The sequence below is a fragment of the Terrapene carolina genome, unplaced genomic scaffold (assembly GCF_002925995.2).
Source record: "Terrapene carolina triunguis isolate 2854851 unplaced genomic scaffold, T_m_triunguis-2.0 Scaffold236, whole genome shotgun sequence".
Taxonomy (NCBI): Eukaryota; Metazoa; Chordata; order Testudines; family Emydidae; genus Terrapene; species Terrapene triunguis.
This window is the reverse complement of record NW_020664587.1, coordinates 830,822-849,725: the sequence shown is the minus strand read 5'-3', so window position 1 is coordinate 849,725 and position 18,904 is coordinate 830,822. Positions and strand designations below refer to the sequence as shown.

General features: G+C 46.0%; 1 protein-coding gene across 2 annotated transcripts in view; it reads left to right on the top strand.

The window, feature by feature from the left end:
- HNRNPR (heterogeneous nuclear ribonucleoprotein R) overlaps positions 1-17,589 on the top strand; it is a 59,426-nt gene extending 41,837 nt beyond the window's left edge. For both annotated transcript variants that reach the window (XM_024199594.1, XM_024199593.2), the window contains exons 8-11: positions 3,418-3,623; positions 12,932-13,081; positions 16,007-16,128; positions 16,309-17,589. In XM_024199594.1, coding sequence (XP_024055362.1) covers positions 3,418-3,623; positions 12,932-13,081; positions 16,007-16,128; positions 16,309-16,918 — 1,088 coding nt within the window. In that variant the 3' untranslated portion in view covers positions 16,919-17,589. The remainder of the gene's footprint in view (positions 1-3,417; positions 3,624-12,931; positions 13,082-16,006; positions 16,129-16,308) is intronic.
- The last annotated feature ends 1,315 nt before the right edge of the window (positions 17,590-18,904 follow it).

Here is an 18,904-nt window from a genome sequence, read left to right as displayed (position 1 = left end):
CCCCCACAGCCCCATCCCTCTGCCCTGCACCCCCCACACACACTCAGCCTTCTGCCCTGAACCCAACACACACACTCAGCCTTCTGCCCTGAACCCAACACACACACTCAGCCTTCTGCCCTGACCCCTGAAACATCCACCCCCAGGTCTGGGGTCCCGGCCGCAGGCTCTACTCAGCCTGCTGCCGGCCTAGGTGAACAGAACCCCAGGCTGGCAGTGAGCTGAACAGGCTGGTGGCGTAAGATCAGCATTTTAATTTAATTTTAAATGGCGCTTCTTAAACATTTTGAAAACCTTGTTTACTTTACATATGATAGTTTAGTTATATAATATAAACTTATAGAAAGAGACCTTCTAAAAACGTTAAAATGTATTACTGGCACGCGAAACCTTAAATTAGAGTGAATAAATGAAGACCCTGTACACCACTTCTGAAAGGTTGCCTACCACTGGTGTACCCTATCACGCTGTAATGCAGTGGTGGGCAACCTGCGGCCCATCAGGGTAATCCGCTGGCAGGCCGCGAGACAGTTTGTTTACATTGGCCGCCCGCAGCTCCCAGTGGCCACGGTTCGCTGTTCCCAGCTAATGGGAGCTGCAGGAAGCGATGGCCAGCCCGTGCCACTTCCTGCAGCTCCTATTGGCTGGGAACAGCGAATCGTGGCCACTGGGAACTGCGAACGGCTGTGCCTTCCAGACGGTCAATGTAAACAAACTGTCTCACGGGCCATCAGCAGATTACCCTGACAGGCCTCAGGTTGCCCACCACTGCTCTAATGCAAAACCTTAATGGTGACCTTAGTAATATCAAGGCAGATTAACAGACTGCATAGATGTGGTGTCGTACTTTTGCATCAACACAATTCTGTGTTAGAATACAGGTTTGAAGCTGGGATATGTGTTGCTTTTCAGTATCTGCTGGGGAATGGAAGTGAAAGTCCTATGGACTCCTGGATTGTGTGACCAACTGAGCTGTAATGCAGCATGGAAGTGTCAAGGAATGCAGGAGACTCTTCCTTTAAGGCTTTGAGTGGGTCAGATGCGTCACATTGCAACCTTAACTGTCACTAAATGTTTTGGTTGTTAACGTCCAAGTCAGGGCTGAAATGGAATATGCTGTACATCATATGCCCCATCCTCCTATCCACTTTTGACAATTAATAGGTCTGGTGTGCAGAATCCATGAAGGTGGATCTGTTGTAGGGGAGTGGTGTGGGGTTTTTTGTTTTTTTTGGTGGAGAGTTCCAATTTCTGATAACCTGACTTTTTTGTGTGTGGGTAAATTGTGTGCATATATCTGACTGTCTTACAGAGGTACTTGGATGCACTTAGTTCAGTGTTCAACCGTTGAGTCTGCAGAGACTTGATGGAAGCATGTTGAGAGGTGGCTTGTTCATTGTATGGGTACTTGCACATGGAAAAGATATATGGTGTACTGCAGAGCTTTTTAATCTCATTGATAGAGGCATAACAAGATCACATGGTAGCTGGGTGGATTTGATTTAAATCAAATTGATTTAAATCATGATTTAAATCAGTGGTCAGGAAGACTCGATTTAATCATGGTTTTCTACATAAAAGCGCATTCTAGTTAGTTGTTATAACCTTAATACATATTCTTCACAACTCAGAGATAGATATAGGTTTCATTTTTAGAAGGTATGCACTATACATTTTTAAACAGTGATTTATTTTGAAAACTTTTCAGATTAGTTTTACAGCTATATCAGAAAATGAATGATTGATTACTTTTAGTAAATGAAAAACAGTTGGGAGGTGAACTATCGGCTTCAATGACTTCATAAATATCTCCAATTCAACAGGTTAATCATTAATATTTGGAGGATTTTCTTTCCATGCTGTATTTGGAGGAGAACATCACCAGACAGACATTTAAATTGTTTTATTTAACTAAAACAACATTAAGTAGTCTGGATTTTTTTTCTTCAACAGCAAACCTATAATATTTTAACAAAACAAGCTTGCTTCTCACATTTATCGCCAGACTTCTCCTTGTCCAGATCTATTCTGCCCCCAACAATCTTCGATTCATTGAACTTTTTGAAAGTTTGCACTTAGAGGTAAGGGATTGACTCTGTGTACACAAATTTGCAGAGGGACAGTAGAGTTGACGTCTGTTATTTCTCACCTCTATATATGTATTTTTAAAAACATTTTTGCTGTTAACAAGCATGTTACCTCTGGAGACACTTCTATACAGAAGCCTGTGTAACGCCATAAGATTTGGTCCCTAATCCGTGAACGATTGGAACTCATTTACAAAACTTTTCTTAAACGTTACATGAATATATTGTCTAATACTATAGAATTAGAATTTATAATCCCTATTCTATGATGGGATATCTTTGAGCTATAATGTATCTTAATTAAAACTATCTTTAGATAAAATGCTTTTTTGAGGAAAAAACGTATCAAAAACAAAACATTGATTTTTATCCACCCTGCATGGGTCAGAAGTTGAAGATGCACAAATTCAACCCTGAAATGCTGTAGTTTCCTAGTAGTCCGGATGATCAAATAGTGGAACAGTTTACCCGATAAGGTGGTGGACTGTTGCAGGCTTTAAGATTAGACAAGATTAGAGAACTTCCTGAAATACATGCTTCAATCCAGTTTATGGGAGAGGTTTTGTGGCCTGTGTGCTGGAGTTGGGTTGGATAGTCATGGTGGTCTTACCTGACTTGAGAATCTGTGAATTCCTCTCATCATCCCCTTCCCTTGTGGGGTTTGGGGGAGAATGAGACTGGCTGCATTTCCCTCAAAATCCTCATAACACTTGTAGCTCTGTATTATGGTGACTATATAATCTGATCTCATGCCTCAGATGGCTGCCTGCAGGGGTCAGGAAGGATTTTTTAATCCCCCAATACCCAATTGTAATATGGATTTTTCTCTCCTTCTGAAGCATCAGATCTGCCATGGGTAGAGATGGGCAGGGTGTGCTAGTGCCCTTGAGATGGTATAGAAAATTCTGTCTTAGATGCCTGGCTGGTGTCTTGCTCCTATGGTCAGGATCTAATTGATTGCTAGTTTTTTAGTTGGGAAGGGATCTTCTCCAGGTCGGATTGGAAGGTACCTTGGTGGGTTTGTCTTCCCCTGAAGCATAGTTCTTCTGCTAGGATCACTTTCGCATACCTCACCTAATAAATTCCCTGTCATTGCAGGGGCCTCAAGCATTGGTGGCACCTCAGTTTCTCCTGTTTTCTGCATGTGGCATATACCAATTCAGTATCCTGAGGAATAAAATGCTTTGGTTTTAACTGAAGTTGTTGGGCTCAGTGTAGGGGTATTTGGGTGGAATTTGTCTGAGATATACAGGAGGTCAGACCTAGATGATTTAATGGTTCCTTCTGGCCTTAAATTTTATGAAACTATATCCAGCTGTTGGTTTTACAGAGGGTTTGGTTGATGTAATCCTTTATCATCAACCTGATGATAAGAAGAAGAACCGGGGATTCTGCTTCCTGGAATATGAAGATCACAAGTCTGCAGCACAGGCTCGACGTCGGTTGATGAGTGGGAAAGTAAAAGTCTGGGGAAATGTTGTGACTGTGGAATGGGCTGACCCTGTAGAGGAACCAGATCCAGAAGTCATGGCAAAGGTAGGGATGGCAGAGCTACTCTGCAGTCTGTGATGATTTTATTTACACCTTGGTGGCAGCAGCTTTGGTGCTGCCTCTGAATGATGTCACTCTTCAGTTGGTTGGGGAATTTCTAAAAGTTAGATGGACTTACTTTTCTGTGAGTTGAGTGCATTTTCATCCAATACTCCAGCCCCTAGAGTGGAAATAACTAGCACTAGAAATCAAACTTGCCTGTCCAGTATGGCAGTACAGGGCACTTCTACTAGAGAGGCCATTCCCATTAGTCTAGAGTTAAATAGGACTATCCTACTGTATTGAACTAATGGTCTAGCTCTTCTAGCATTCTGCCTCTGGCACTGACAGATACTGGATGCTTTAGAGGAAGATGAATCTACCCATAACTCATTGACCTCAAGGCATGTGGCTTATGTCAGCAGTATAAACTTTAGTATTCTATTGCTCAATTAAAAAAAAACAAAAAACAACCTTGCACAGATATTGAGGGCTGGATTGTCTGCTGCATCCAATTTCCTCTGGGCACACTGAGTATGAGGGAGATGTGATTGGACCACAGTTCTGAGAATCTCACTCTAGCCGTTCCCCCCTCCCTGTACTGGAGGGAGCAAGCATAAGAGCCATCTCTGTTCCATTGCTAGGGATTACCAAGGGATTTGAGACCAGTTCTCCTTCGAGTGCTTGCTCATGTCCATTCCATTGTAGGTATGTGTGCTCGTCACATACACCGGTGCCAGAAGTTTTTCCCTCAGTGGTATCTGTAGGGGAACAGCTCTGGCGCCCTCTGAAGGGGCGTGCATGTGCACCGGTATAAGGGGTGCCGCCGGCTCCCCCCACCCTCAGTTCCTTCTTACCATCAGTGATGGTGCTGGAACATCTCCTTGCCTCGGCAAGCTTACTCCTTTCAACCTTGCCTAGTTGTGAACTTTCTGTATATAGTTGTTAGAAATTTGTTAGTTTTATAGTTCCCTTAGTGTAGACTAGGTGTTAGTTTGTTAGTCCCGAATGGGACTTAGCCCAGGGATGGGGCATGCCCTGGTCCCTGGGCTTCAAACTTTGTGACTGTTGCAAGAAACCTATGCCAGTCAGTGATCCCCAGAGAAGCTGTTTGAAGTGCTTAGGGCAAACCCACGTTAGCCACAAGTATCGCATTTGCAAGAGCTTCTGACTGCGCACCAGAAAGGAGCAGGACATTCATCTCTAAGCGCTCCTTATGGAGTCGGCCCTTACACAGGCCTCAGAGCCGACCAGATCAGACTTTACTCCCAGCACTGCGGCCTCGGTGCGGAGCACGCCACCAGCACCGGCCTCAGACCGGCACCGATCCCCATCCCTGGTACCAGCTAAAAAGCAAAGAGAGGCTGGGAGGGGACGTTCTCTTATACCCCGTAAAGGGGAGGAGAGAGCAAAGATCCATGAGGGACAGCTCTTCGCCATCCGGATGGAGGTCAGGCTCCAACTTCGGAGCAGCAGAGGCACTCAGCACCGGGTGGTGCTGGCCATGCTTGAGTCTTTTCAGGCCGCAAAGGACATTCTGTCCCTGTCCATGCTACCTACACTGGTCACAGAGGTGCCCCGTTCAAGGAGTAAACTTGCCTTGGGACCCTTTCAGCGGTCCCCATCAGTGCACCACTGCTCCTCACCATAGGGGGTGCCCTGTCAGCGCTCACCTGAGCAGCGCCACCAGACGAGGGTCGGCTTGCCTGCCAGAGTTCCCAGGGTCTGTCCCCGGACTCCAGGCAGCGTTCCTCGGGCTCGAGGCGGTGATAGCCAGTGGGCTAGCACAGACCCGCAGAGGCGCAGCACCAGAGCCCTGGTGCTGGGAATCCCCGAGCCCGTCTCCCAGCTCACAGCACCGCTCCGGAGAGTCAAGATGCTGGTCCCTGGAGCCCCGTCACCGCTCGCTGGACTGCTGGTGCAGTTCGCCGCAAGCGCATCAACGGTCTCGGACACGTCGGTCTACTCACTCACATTCCCGCTCAACGGAGCGACGGTGCTTGCTAAGTGTAAGGCTTTGATCGCTGGGTACCACTGCTGATCCACCGAATGCCGTCACCGGGACCACGGCACCGAGAGCCATCGCCCTTGTACAGGTCCTCAGCGGAGGTCCAGGGCCAGAGCCGACGGGATAGGGATAGACAGGCAGCCTTGGCACCATCCTGGTTCCCCAGACATGTGTCTCCCCCCCCCCCCCCCCCCCTCCTTGGGCTCTGAGAGCAAGGAGGAGATTATCCCCGCGGGCCAGGGTCACCCATCAGAGGCACTGGCATTCCCTGCTGGGCCACCGGTGGCAGCATGGGCCCCTGGCATCTCTGGAATCCCTGGGGATTTCCCCAACCATTGCAGGGGCATAGGTTGGCTTTGGTGGCATCTGACAAATGGTCGGCGACAGTCTCCCGCCCACCACCTGATTCGGACGCGGAACCAGAGCGGGCTCCCCAGGATCAGCCAGTCTGTGCTGAGGCTCCCATGGCAGAAGTGGCGGAGTTGGCAGACCTGCCTGTACCTGCCTCCTTGTCCTCTTTGCCTGATGAAGTGATAGTGGGGGCTCTCTCACCCAGTTCCCCAGGACTATGCCAAGGCTCACCAGGAGCTCCTGAAGAGGGTCGCCTCAAACCTGGGGCTGGAAGCAGAGGAGCTGGCAGAGCTCTTGGACTCCCTATTTGATGTATGGGGTGCTGCAGCCACCGCCAGCGTGGCATTGCCGTTGCACAAGGGAGTGGTGAAAATCACTAAGGCCCTGTGGTAGACACCCTCCTCCCTGCACCCACATCTTCAAGTGGGCAGAGCGAAAATTCTGCGTCCCCACTAAGGGGTATGAGTATCTTTATACTCACCCTGCTTCAAGCTCACTGGTTGTGTCGGCAGCCAGTGAGCACGACAGACAGGGTCAACCGAGATTGACACCTAAGAACAAGGAGGCAAAGAGGTTCGATCTCTTTGGTAGAAAAATTTATTCTACATCCAGCTAAGTGTGGCCAACCATCAGGCCTTGCTTGGCTGTTATGACTTTAATATTTGGCAGTCCATGGCCAAATTCTCAGACTCACTGCCAGAGAAACCCAGGAAGGAATTCCTGGGTATCCTCGATGAGGGCAGGGCGGTGGCCAGGGCAGCCCTCCAAGCGGCATCAGATACGGCAGACTCTGCGGCCCGAACCATGGCCTCAGCCATTTTGATGAGGCAGGCGTCCTGGTTGCAGTCATCAGGCCTTTCGACGGAGGTTCAACAGTCCATCCAGGACCTCCCGTTCGATGGCCTGGCACTGGTTTCTGAGCAAACAGACAATAAATTGCAAGGCCTGAAAGACTCAAGGGCTACCTTGTGCACCCTGGCCCTGTATGTACCGGGACCGGCGAGGAAGCGATTTAAGCTGCCACAGACCAATTGGTTCAGGAGCCAACACTGGTCAGAGCCCTTTGTAAAAAGAGAAAGGGCTTCAAGTGCCAGGAAGGCCACCATCTGGCATCCTCTGCTCACTCGAGCTCCACCTGTAACCAACTGGGTGGGAAGCAGGCATTTTGAGGGTACACTCAAGGGTGACCTTCCAGTCTGTGTCCTGGATCCTGCTCCTCTGTTTTCCAACCGCCTCTTCCCCTTCCTTCCTGCCTGGGCCTCTCCAACATCTGACTGGTGGGTCCTCAGCACAGTAGCAGGGGGATATACTCTCCAGTTTTTCTTTCTCCTTTTCCCCCACCCCACCCCGCCCCTGTCCTCCTTCAAAGACTCTTCTTGTGAGCATCTGCTTGCTCAGGAGGTGCAGAGCCTTCTGGGAGTGAGAGACATGGAAAAAGTCCTGCTACATTTAAGGGGCAAGGGGTTTTACTCCTGCTATTTTTTTAATCCCAAAGGCCAAAGGGAGTCTATGGCCCGTCCTCGACCTGCAGAGCCTCAACAAGAATCTCAAAAAGTGGAAGTTTCACATGGTCTCCTTGGCCTCCATCATTCCTTCCCTAGATCCATGAGACTGGTACGCTGCCCTCGATTTGAAAGACACTTACTTTCACATATCGATATTCAATGATCAGACGGTTCCTACGTTTCATATTTGGGACCGTCCACTACCAGTTTGCAGTGCTCCCTTTTGGTCTAGAAACAGCGCCAAGAGTGTTTATGAAATGCATGTCAGTGGTGGCAGCCTACTTCAGGCGTCGGGGTATCCAGATTTGCCCATACCTTGACTGGGTCATCAAGGGCTGGTCCAGGTCCAGTGCAGCGTCGAGATGCTGCAAGCTGCTTGTCGAGCCCTGGTCCTTCTGATCGAGTCCAATGGCTAGAGTTTATTGGGGCGGTACTCAACTCTACCCAAGCCAGAGCATTTCTGCCAGAGGCCAGGTTCAAGGCAGTGTCACATCTAATTGCCAGCATCACTGCACATCTGCTCACCACGGCCCGGGTCTGTCTCAGACTATTGGGTGACATGGAATGTAGCCTGATTTGGGGTGTGTTAGTAGTGTTGATTTAATGTATCCACTTAATTTAATTATATTTAATAATTTTTAATTAATGATTATTATTATCATGGATATTAATTAGTATGGGTTTTGGCTTGCCAATTTGTTTGATCAGAAGATAGTTTGTCCTGAATCAGGCTTCAGAGTTTATAAAAGGACCTTCGGGGGTATGACAGGAAGCTCACACTGAGACAGATATAGTCATAAAGACCTTGTATTAAAATCAATGAAATAGTAAGCAAATGGTAAAACAGTTAGGATTACAGAGTTACAAGTATCACAGTTCTTTAAGAGATATGTATATATGTATGTAGTAATACACTTTTGGTTAATACTCATACTTTGTTTTAATAACCTGGTGTTGGAAAATAAGGGACAATGCCTTTGGTTTTCACATCTGGCAGAGGAAGCTAAATGCAGAGCTGTTTACTCTCTCTTTACTTAGCTTTATAAATCTTAAACTGAAATAAACGCAAGCTTAGCCTAGTTACCTTAAACTTAAAGTTTGAAAAGAAATAAAGTACAGCCTATTAATAGTTAATAGCTGTCGTAGATGGGTAGCATCGCTACATTGTTGAAGGTGGAGGCAATGAAGAGTAGACAGGAGTAGATTGCCTCCCTAATGGCGAGCTGCCTCGCCTTTTTATAGGGCATTAGTCGGAAATCCTTCCTCTTATGCCCAAATTTCATCCTTCCTCCACAGAAATGTTAGGGTATATTTACCCCATAGGCTAATATGTATGTGTGTATGGATGACAGGTAAGTACACATTTGTGGTGTACTTGTTACATTTGTGGGCACTTTGAAAAATCCCCTTTTGCCATCCTTTATTGTTATTGGTTTAGGCAAAAGGTCTCTAGACATCTGCGTGGGTGTTTTCTCTATTTTTACTTTTCTAGGTGAGGGTCCCAAAATGTGCTAATTTTGCCTTCGCTTCACATACAGGGTTTTGGCCTGTAGGTCTCTTGCATTACAGCCAAACTTATTTTTAATATAAATATATAAGCCTATTACATCAAATACTCAAATTTATAAGAAAGATATATTTATACAGACCTGCAGATTAATCCTTAGGGCTACAGGAAGCATGCACATATGTTGTCCGCCATGCGAGACTCAGGCCCCACACCCTTCAGATATGGCTAGTAGCAGTCTACTCTCTGGCCAGACATCACCTGGACAAAAGTCATCACGGTTCCTCATAGAATATCAGGGTTGGAAGGGACCTCAGGAGGTCATCTAGTCCAACCCCCTGCTCAAATCAGGACCAGTCCCCAACTAAATCATCCCAGCCAGGGCTTTGTCAAGCCTGACCTTAAAAACCTCTAAGGAAGGAGATTCCACCACCTCCCTAGGTAACCCCTTCCAGTGCTTCACCACCCTCCTAGTGAAAATTTTTTCCTAATATCCAACCTAAACCTCCCTCACTGCAACTTGAGACCATTACTCCTCATTCTGTCATCTGGTACCACTGAGAGCAGTTTAGATCCATCCTCTTTGGAACCCCCTTTTAGGTAGTTGAAAGCAGCTATCAAATCCCCCCTTATTCTTCTCTTCTGCAGACTAAACAATCCCACTTCCCTCAGCCTCTCCTCATAAGTCATGTCATATCTCTGAGGGTACTTACCTCTCTTCAGTGGTGGACTGATCCGAGGTTGGTGTTGTAAGGAGTGGCGTTCGAGAGTCCACGACCCACGGTCTCCCTGATATCGGATGCGTCCGACCTTGGTTGGGGAGCACATCTTGGTACACTGCAAACTCAAGAGTTACAATCTTGAGAGGCACTTGCGTTACATATAAACGTCAGGAAGCTCAGGGTCATCCAGCTAGCCTGTGGTGTTTTCCTTCCCCCGCTGTCCTATCGGGTAGTGCAGGTGTTGATGAACAACATGACCTCAATGTTCTATGTCGACAGGCGGGGGGAGCATGCTCATCGGCTCTCTGCCAGGATGCCCTCCACCTGTGGGACTTTTGCATTCAGCATGCGATCCACGTGGAAGCCTCGCATCTCCCCAGTGTCCAAAACATGCTGGCGGATCACCTCAGCAGGTCCTTCTCTCACCATGAGTGGTCACTCTTCTTGGAGGTAATCAGGGCGCTCTTCCAGAAGTGGGGGGCTCCCTGAGTGGACCTGTTTGTCACCAGATTGAACAGAAAGTGTCATCAGACCTTGAATCCAAGGCCTTGGCAGAGGCTCCCTTTCCGATGCTTTTCTCCAGGGAGCCCTGATGTATGCCTTCCCGCCAAATCCACTTATCAGCAAAGTCCTCTCAAAAACCAAGAGGGACAACGCACGAGTCATTATGATCACCCCGGCGTGGCCTTGCCAGCATTGGTTTGGCATGCTCGTGGCCCCATGGCTACTGCCCAACCACCCGGACCTACTCTCACAGGATCATGGTCAGCTCCTGAACCCAAACCTCACCTCTCTCCACCTCACAGCTTGGATGCTGTGTGAATCCGGAGGAACAGGCCTGCTCTAGTCAGGTACAGCAAGTTCTCTTGGAAAGCAGAAAGCCCTCCACCAGAGCGACTTACCTGGCAAAGTGGAAGCATTTTTTTCCTGCTGAGTGTCTGAGTGCAACATCTCCCCTACCCAGTTGTCTGTGTAGTCCATCCTGGATTACCTGCTTCACTTAAAGCACCAGGACCTTGCCCTCTCTTCGATTAAGTTGCACTTGGCAGCCATATCGGCCTTCCATCCTCGTGTCCAGGGTAAGTGGTATTCTTGCATGAGATGTCAATCAGAGCCATTCAAGGCCCTTCAGGAACCTTTCTGCCGATCTGGGACCCGGTCTCCCAATGGGACCTCAACCTAGTCCTCTCCAGGCTCACGGGTTCCCTCTTTGAGCCCATGGCTTCTTGTTCCCTTTCCCATCTGTCGTGGAAGGTTGCATTCCTTGTAGCGATTACCTCGGCAAGGCATGTATCCGAGATCAAAGCCCTCACTTCGGAGCCACTGTACACGGTATTCTACAAAGACAAGATCCAGCTGCAGCCCCATCCAGCTTTCCTGCCTTCGATGGTGTCGCATTTCCATGTCAACCAGGATATCTTCCTCCCGGTGTTCTGTCTGAAGCCTCACTCTACCAACGAGGAGAGGCGACTGCACGCTCTGGATGTCCGGCAGGCCCTGGCGTTCTATCTGGAGCATACCAAGCCCTTCCACAGATCAACCCAGCTCTTTATCGTTTCAGCTGACAGGATGAAGGGCCTTCCAGTGTCCTCTCAGAGGATTTCGAATGGATCACCACCTGCATCCATACTTGTAACGAGTTGGTGCAGGCTGTGCCTCCACTGATAGTGAAGGCTTAGTCGACTAGGGCTCAGGCGTCTTCGGCTGCCTTCCTGGCACATGTCCCTATCCAAGACATCTGCAGGGCCGCGATGTGGTCTTCAGTACACACATTCACAACACATTACACCATCACTCAGCAGGCCAGAGACGATGCAGGCTTCGGCAGAGCTGTGTTGCAATCGACACGTCCTTGAACTCCTACCCACCTCCGGTGGTACTGCTTGGGAGTCACCTACAATGGAATGGACATGAGCAAGCACTTGAAGAAAAAAAAGACTGTTACCTTTCGTAACTGTTGTTCTTTGAGATGTGTTGCTCATATCCATTCCATGACCTGCCCTCCTTCCCAACTGTCTGAGTTTCCGGCAAGAAGGAACTGAGGGTCGGGGGAGCCGGTGGTACTCCTTATACCGGTGCATATGCACACCGCTTCAGAGGGCGCTGGAGGTGGTTCCCCTACAGATACCACTGAGGGAAAAACTTCCGGCACTGGTGCATGTGGCGAGCGCGCGCACACCTACACTGGAATGGACATGAGCAACACATCTTGAAAAACAGTTACTTTTTCATAACTGTCTTTTTTTCTCTTGCACCGCCTTAGTGTCATCAAAAAAACAGAATGGAGTGAAGAATGTGCCCCCAGACTCTAGAGTTCCCAGTCAGAAACCCTGATCACATTGCACATGACACTGGTTGCCAGCAACGTTCCCTCTAATTTTTTTGTATCCGTGTGCGGAATGAATTTTGTTATGTGCACCAATATCGAGGTGATGTGCGCCACCAGTGGAAACAAAAGACCTAGATATAATATATATTTTTTAAAAGTTACCATAGGGATAATTACTCCAGCCAGGACATTTTAGAAGTCACTACTCAAGGAATTAAATTTTAAACATAGGAGAGAAATAAAGTTACGAAATGCATAGACCAGTCAAAAAACTAAAATAACAGCACTTCGAAAGAATAAAATTACAGAGAATATATGTGCATTGCAGGAAGTACTAAGAAGTAACAACACAAGTATGTATTGGGAGGTGAGTGACTGCGTGTGTGTGTGTGTGTGCGCGCGCGCACGGGCTGCTGGGGAAGTGTATGAGACACTGTGCATTGTCTCTAAGCAGAGAGACACTCAGAAGCAGCTCTGTCCTGCTCCTGAGCTGCCCTGTTCTTTCTCCCCTGCTCTGTGAAGATGGGGTACATGGGTGGGGGCCACCTTCCCCCCCCCCCCCGCATAGCAAGCAGGAGGGTCCCGGAAGCAGCTGTGTGGGGCTCTACTAATCAAGTGCCCAGTATTTGATTGACTCTCGAGCCGCTGCGCAGCTTAGAGGGAACATTCCCAGCAAGGAAAACAACTGAACTGAAAACCCCAAAGGATATGACCTGCTTTCTTTGAAAATAGGCACTGAATTTTTCAAGACTTAACTGAAATCTGTCATTAGGAAGTAGAGCATAGTGGAGGAATGGGGCTTGTTTATTGGAAGTCAGCTAATACGTTTGTTCCCTCGGATGTCTGTTTTAGTTCTGGAATTACTTACATCTTTGATGCTTATCTTCACTAGGTGAAAGTTTTGTTTGTGAGAAACTTAGCCACTACAGTGACAGAAGAAATCCTCGAAAAATCCTTCTCAGAATTTGGAAAGCTGGAAAGAGTGAAGAAATTAAAGGATTATGCTTTTGTTCACTTTGAGGATAGAGGTGCGGCGGTAAAGGTAAGACTGTGGCTTTCTTACCTTTGAATGGCTAAACACTAACTCTTCGCCTTTGGTGAAAAATATATAGGAAGTGTATGTTGGTAAGATTATTTTTCTCAACTTCATGGTACATTGCAGTGTACATTTAATTCTATATAGTGTAGGATCTGTTTGATATTGCTCCTGCTACAGGAAAACTCCAGTAATTTATTCTAATCATTTCAGTAGCTAGAAAGGTTCAACAAGCATTGCTGTTGCAGAAATTCCTTTTTAAAAAGCATTTTCTACTTCAGGGGAATCTTGCACCAAAAATAAAAAATCTGCGCACAATATTTTAAAACTCTGCATATTTGTTTGTCAAAATAACAATAGAATCACTCCAATTTAAATTATTTTGGTCACTTATTTTGAAATATCTGTCAACAAATATGTCCATGATACAGATGGGGGGGGGAGATTCCCCTAGAAGTAGAAAGAGAGAAACCCCTATGATGACCCAGTTCCAGTTGGGGGGCACCCCCTGAGCCAAGACGCTTGCACTCCCTCCCTCCCAGAACCTTTAGTCCCCTCAGCTTTTTTACTGTCCCGCTGGGAGATGTGGTGTGGTGTGGCCCTGCCCTTCCTCACTCTTTGCCAGAGCCGGGTCTCCCAGTCCGTTTTCCATCCCTGAGTGGATGAGGATCAAGCCAGGCTGCCAGAGCATGCAGAGCCTCCATCCCCACAGCGCTGGGCTCACTGCGAGCTAGAGAGCTGGGCTCTGCAGAGTACAATGGCCCCTAATGGCTACCAGCAGCTCTGCAGCCCCAATTCTCTGAGGGGAAACAGGAAATTGTGCACAAACATTAATTCTGTGCAAATTCTGTATTGCGCAGGGGCACAGAATTCCCCCAGGAGTAATTTTCTGGCTCTTGTTTGCTGCGTGCTCTCCCATTGACGGAGAGTCGAAAGAAGCTTACTGACTTAACCACTTGAGCCCTTGCTCTGCTACCAGAGTCTGGAGCAATGTGCATGGTGGCTGCAGATTCATTCTTTCATAAGTAGTTTTTGGCAACAACCTGCTGAACGGGCACTCAACTTTTTACTATTGAGCCAATGCCTGGGGATGAGGATACGGCTTCTCTCCATCAAAGCTCAGCATTTCTCAAATGTGGCCATTGTGGCTGCATGCAGCCACCAGGGGTTTTTCCTGAGGCCACGACAGCCTACTGGGCACAGATGGGGGAGGGGGCAAAGCAGCGGCTCCTCCCTGCAGCGCCCAGGGAGAGGGCTCTGGGAGAGGTCTTCAGCCCCTCACCCCCCAATTTCAGCCAGAGGTGGGCTTGAGGGTCCCCCCCTTTCCCAGCCCGGCTTCAGCTGTGGGACTCTGGGGATGGGGCTTCAGCAGGACCAGTCTTACTGGGTTCCCTGGCCAAGAGGCAAGGAGTGGGCTGAGCCTGCGGTGTGAGGCTGTGGAAGGGAGCTCAGGACAATGGGGGGCAGGGAGGAGTGGGGCCTGGAGGGGACAATGGGGCACCCAGGAGGGTGGAGGGAGGCAGCAGGAACCAGAGGTTGATGGGTTGAGAGGCAGCGGGGGCTGGGGCACTATAAAATAGAACTGTACGTTATTTTTATTATTGACTGCGAAAAAATCCCCTACATAAATAAATTGCAATGATTTGTACATGTATATGTACATATTTATTTGCTTTCTCTAAGTTAATTAAGTATTTAGGAGAATTTGTCAGAGCGGTCACCAGCAAGAGTTGGTGGCTGTACTGAGTCCACCAAAAATTTTGTTGAGAACACCTGTTTAGCTGTATCCTGTAGTTGTTTATACATTGAGAGAGTCTACTGTTTTAATTAAGCAAAAGGGAGCTCTGTTTTATAGAAATTACTGCCCAGGAGAATTAGTGAAATGACATTTAAATCAAGAATAAAATTTGAGCAATTGAGAACAGATGAAATATTTAGTCAGCTTTAAGTCTACTTCAGTTACTAAGATTTTCTTTCTCCAAAATGTTGGATTCCTCTTTCAAGTAAGGTTTAAGAGATCACAATTAACACTGTCCAAGATCCCTTTAAATCTGCCCTTTCACAGGGATCCTTTTCCCACCCTCCAGCCAACCCTATGTGACTTCAGGAAGTTACAACTTGCTCACTTTTTTTCTTTTTGGCTGTGGAGCATCCCTGGAGGATCCCATGGGTAGCATTTGCCTGGGGATCTCTTAGCAGAATGGCCTTCTGCTCCTCTTTTACCATATACCTTTCAGAGGGAGGACCCGACTTTGAAATGTAGTCAGTGTGCACGTCTGGTCTAGCTGAAGACTACTTTTCTGTGAATAAATGCCTGATGTGCATGCAAATCAGGTTTTCATAGGTGTTTGTGGTTTTTTTGGTGGGTATGCTGTTCATACCTGTAGTCAAGAACTTGCTTCTGTGCATCTATCTGAAATATATGTTTCTTTTTAAAGAAAGTAGGAGTATTGGATCTATGCAGTATACAGTTCAGTTGCTTCTCATTTTTTAGTAAGTTCTAGACTTGGCAAAGATCAGATTTCTTATTGAGGGGCTCTTAAAAATTTTATTTTGTTTTTCACTTTATCATACAAAGACAAGGAGATCAAAACAAATGTTTCAGTGTTAATGATAGAAGGATTTAGAATGGAATTGACATGTCATCCTTATAGCTAGTGTAAGAATGGGAGTGTTGAAGGAAGTTTTTAACTTCCAGTGGCTCAAGTAACCTTCATAACAGATGCAGAAGTTTAAAATTTGGGGGTGAAAGGTCTATTAATTTGTTTGACATATCCTGCAATGTGAAATCCTTGAAAGGATTGATTATATTTTCCCTTCAATTTCAACTGCATCTTTTTGGTGAACTAGTGAACCTTTTTAGAAAGGCTTAACATTTTTCTGATGTTTGGAAGTAAACTTAAATGTGGTGTTTTTCTGACTTTCATACAGGCCATGAATGAAATGAATGGAAAAGAGATAGAGGGGGAAGAAATTGAAATAGTGTTAGCTAAACCACCAGATAAGAAAAGGAAAGAACGCCAGGCTGCCAGACAAGCCTCCAGAAGCACTGCGTAAGTCTTCACTTCTGCAGTATTGTAATGTACAAATAGCAGAACTTCATGCTGCTACAGGACGTAAGCTAACCGAGGCAGTCCTTCCCCAGCCCATATATTGTTAAATTTAAGCAGAAAGTAATGGTGGTTTAGGAGACTCTTACAAGACAAATTAATGCATGTTTCTTTTTTTATTAGGTATGAAGACTATTATTACTACCCTCCACCTCGTATGCCACCTCCTATTAGAGGCAGAGGTCGTGGAGGGAGAGGTGGATATGGCTATCCCCCAGATTACTATGGCTATGAAGATTATTATGATGATTATTATGGTTACGACTATCATGACTACCGTGGTGGCTATGAAGATCCCTATTATGGCTATGATGATGGCTATGCTATAAGAGGAAGAGGAGGAGGAAGGGGTGGGAGAGGTGCTCCACCACCACCTAGGGGGCGGGGAGCACCACCACCAAGAGGTAGAGCTGGCTATTCACAGAGGGGGGCACCCATGGGACCACCAAGAGGAGCCAGGGGTGGGAGAGGGGGTCCTGCACAGCAGCAGAGAGGACGTGGTGCTCGTGGAGCCAGGGGCAACCGTGGGGGCAACGTAGGAGGCAAGAGAAAGGCAGATGGGTACAACCAACCTGATTCCAAGCGCCGCCAGACCAACAACCAGCAGAACTGGGGCTCCCAACCCATCGCTCAGCAGCCGCTCCAGCAAGGTGGTGACTATGCCGGTAACTATGGTTACAATAATGACAACCAGGAATTTTATCAGGATACTTATGGGCAACAGTGGAAGTAGACAAGTGAGGAGGGCTTGAGAATGATATTGGCAACATAGAATTGGCTATAGCTCTACACCCTTTAAAAAAAAAAAAAATTAATTGGCTTAATGTTTCATCTTTCAGTAGCAATTGGCTGCCATTTGTATTGGGCTGAAATCACTCTATTGTGTATATATTCGAGTCTTTTATTTTCCTTTTTCATAAACGCACTTGGACATTATTGGGCTTGCAGAATTCCCAAACTCCATTTGGGGTTTCAGTGCTTTTATTGTTTTAGGTTTCATTTTAGCAGTTTAAAAGCAGGATGGGCACACTGTTCAATCATGATTTTGCAGAACCTCTGGTTTTGGACAGTTTCCTTTTTCGGATTTTGGGTAGACTACATAGGAGTATGCTGTACATAAAAGTAAAAGCTAGTGCTTTGTCTTAGTAGTTTTAAGAAATTAAAACAAAAAAATTAAGATTTCTTGTATTGAAAATAACATGATTGTATGTTTTGCATTCCTAGAAGTAGGTTAACTGTGTTTTTAAATTGTTATTACTTCACACCTTTTTGAAAATCTGCCCTACAAAATTTGTTTGGCTTAAACGTCAAAGCCGTGGCAATTTGTTCCTTGATGTGATTGTATTTCCAATTTCTTGTTCATGTAAGATTTCAATAAAACTCAAAAATCTATTCAAAACATTACCTATTTCAAATTCAATTGTGTCCTAAAACATTATTTCATTGGTAATTCTTGGAAGAAACATTGTTTTCAAAGTATAACTGCCTATGTGAGTGATCAAATTCATTCAAATTTCTTGTGCTTTCCAACATGTAGCATTGTGGACATCAGACAAAGCTAGGCGAAATTACAAATAGTCCAAAGGGGGCACTGTTGTTTAATTGGTGTTCTATAACCTAATCACATCTAGTTCTGATACTTACTGCTTTGCTTTTTAAAAGGGTTCAAATGCATCTGAATGTTCTTGCAGAGCTTGTTAACAGTTATTAATTATAATTATCTCGTATGGAGAAGGAATTTGGAGACTGCAATTTGTTAGCCCCTGTTCCTTTCTGTTAATATTGTGTATTGTTGGGCCTCTAGCAGCCCCCACATAGGTATCTGTCCTTATTGTACTATGTGGTGTACAAACATATAGGAAGAGAGTCTCTGTCCCAAGAATCTTAGTTTAGGTCAAATGGTTAAATTTGTTTGTGCTAATGTTTATGACAAGGTTGAGACTTGTAAGTTAAAGTGCTGTGGCAATATAGACTGAGTTTGCTACAGACAACACAAACATGTTCTCTACGTTCTGCTTAATTCCATCACTGGCATTTCGATGATCTGCCATGATGAACAATTTGCCTTAGAATTCTCATGCCTTTTAATAAAGGCTTAAATTTAAAAAAATGCTAGTCACCATCTTTCTGGGTGATTACTAGCTGTGTGTTTTGGAGTATTTTGTTGCTTTTATTGACTTCTACCTTTGACAATCCTGGAGGTCTTTTTGACTGCCAAGTCTTGAAATTAGTTTTCTCGGTATCTTTTGGGCTGTGCTGTACCCCAGTGAACACTTGCTTTTCAAGAAAGAAAAACAAAAGGATTAAAACTTCTGTTACAAGGAAAAAATATCATTTCTGGACCTGCTGAATGTCCAAATTAACACACTCCCTCAGATATGTTGATCAAACTATTTTACAATACTCTAAACACACAAATTGTTGGGGACATTAAACTTCAGTGGGCACATGTTCCCTTTGCCTCTCGATGCTGTTTGGTGTCTTTCATAACAATTGTATTAGATCAGAATGTAGAGACTATTTCTTCCCCCACATACCGTTTTGTTTTTGTGAGTCTGGTAGACATTTGCATGGGTTTTATGGCTTCTGACCTGACCGAACTGGAGTGAGAAAATGTATACCTGCTTCTCAAAATGAGTTTTCCCTTTGTGTCCATGTACTAACTTAAAGGGTACAGATCCAATAAAAACATCAGCCATACAACAGTCCATAAAGCATT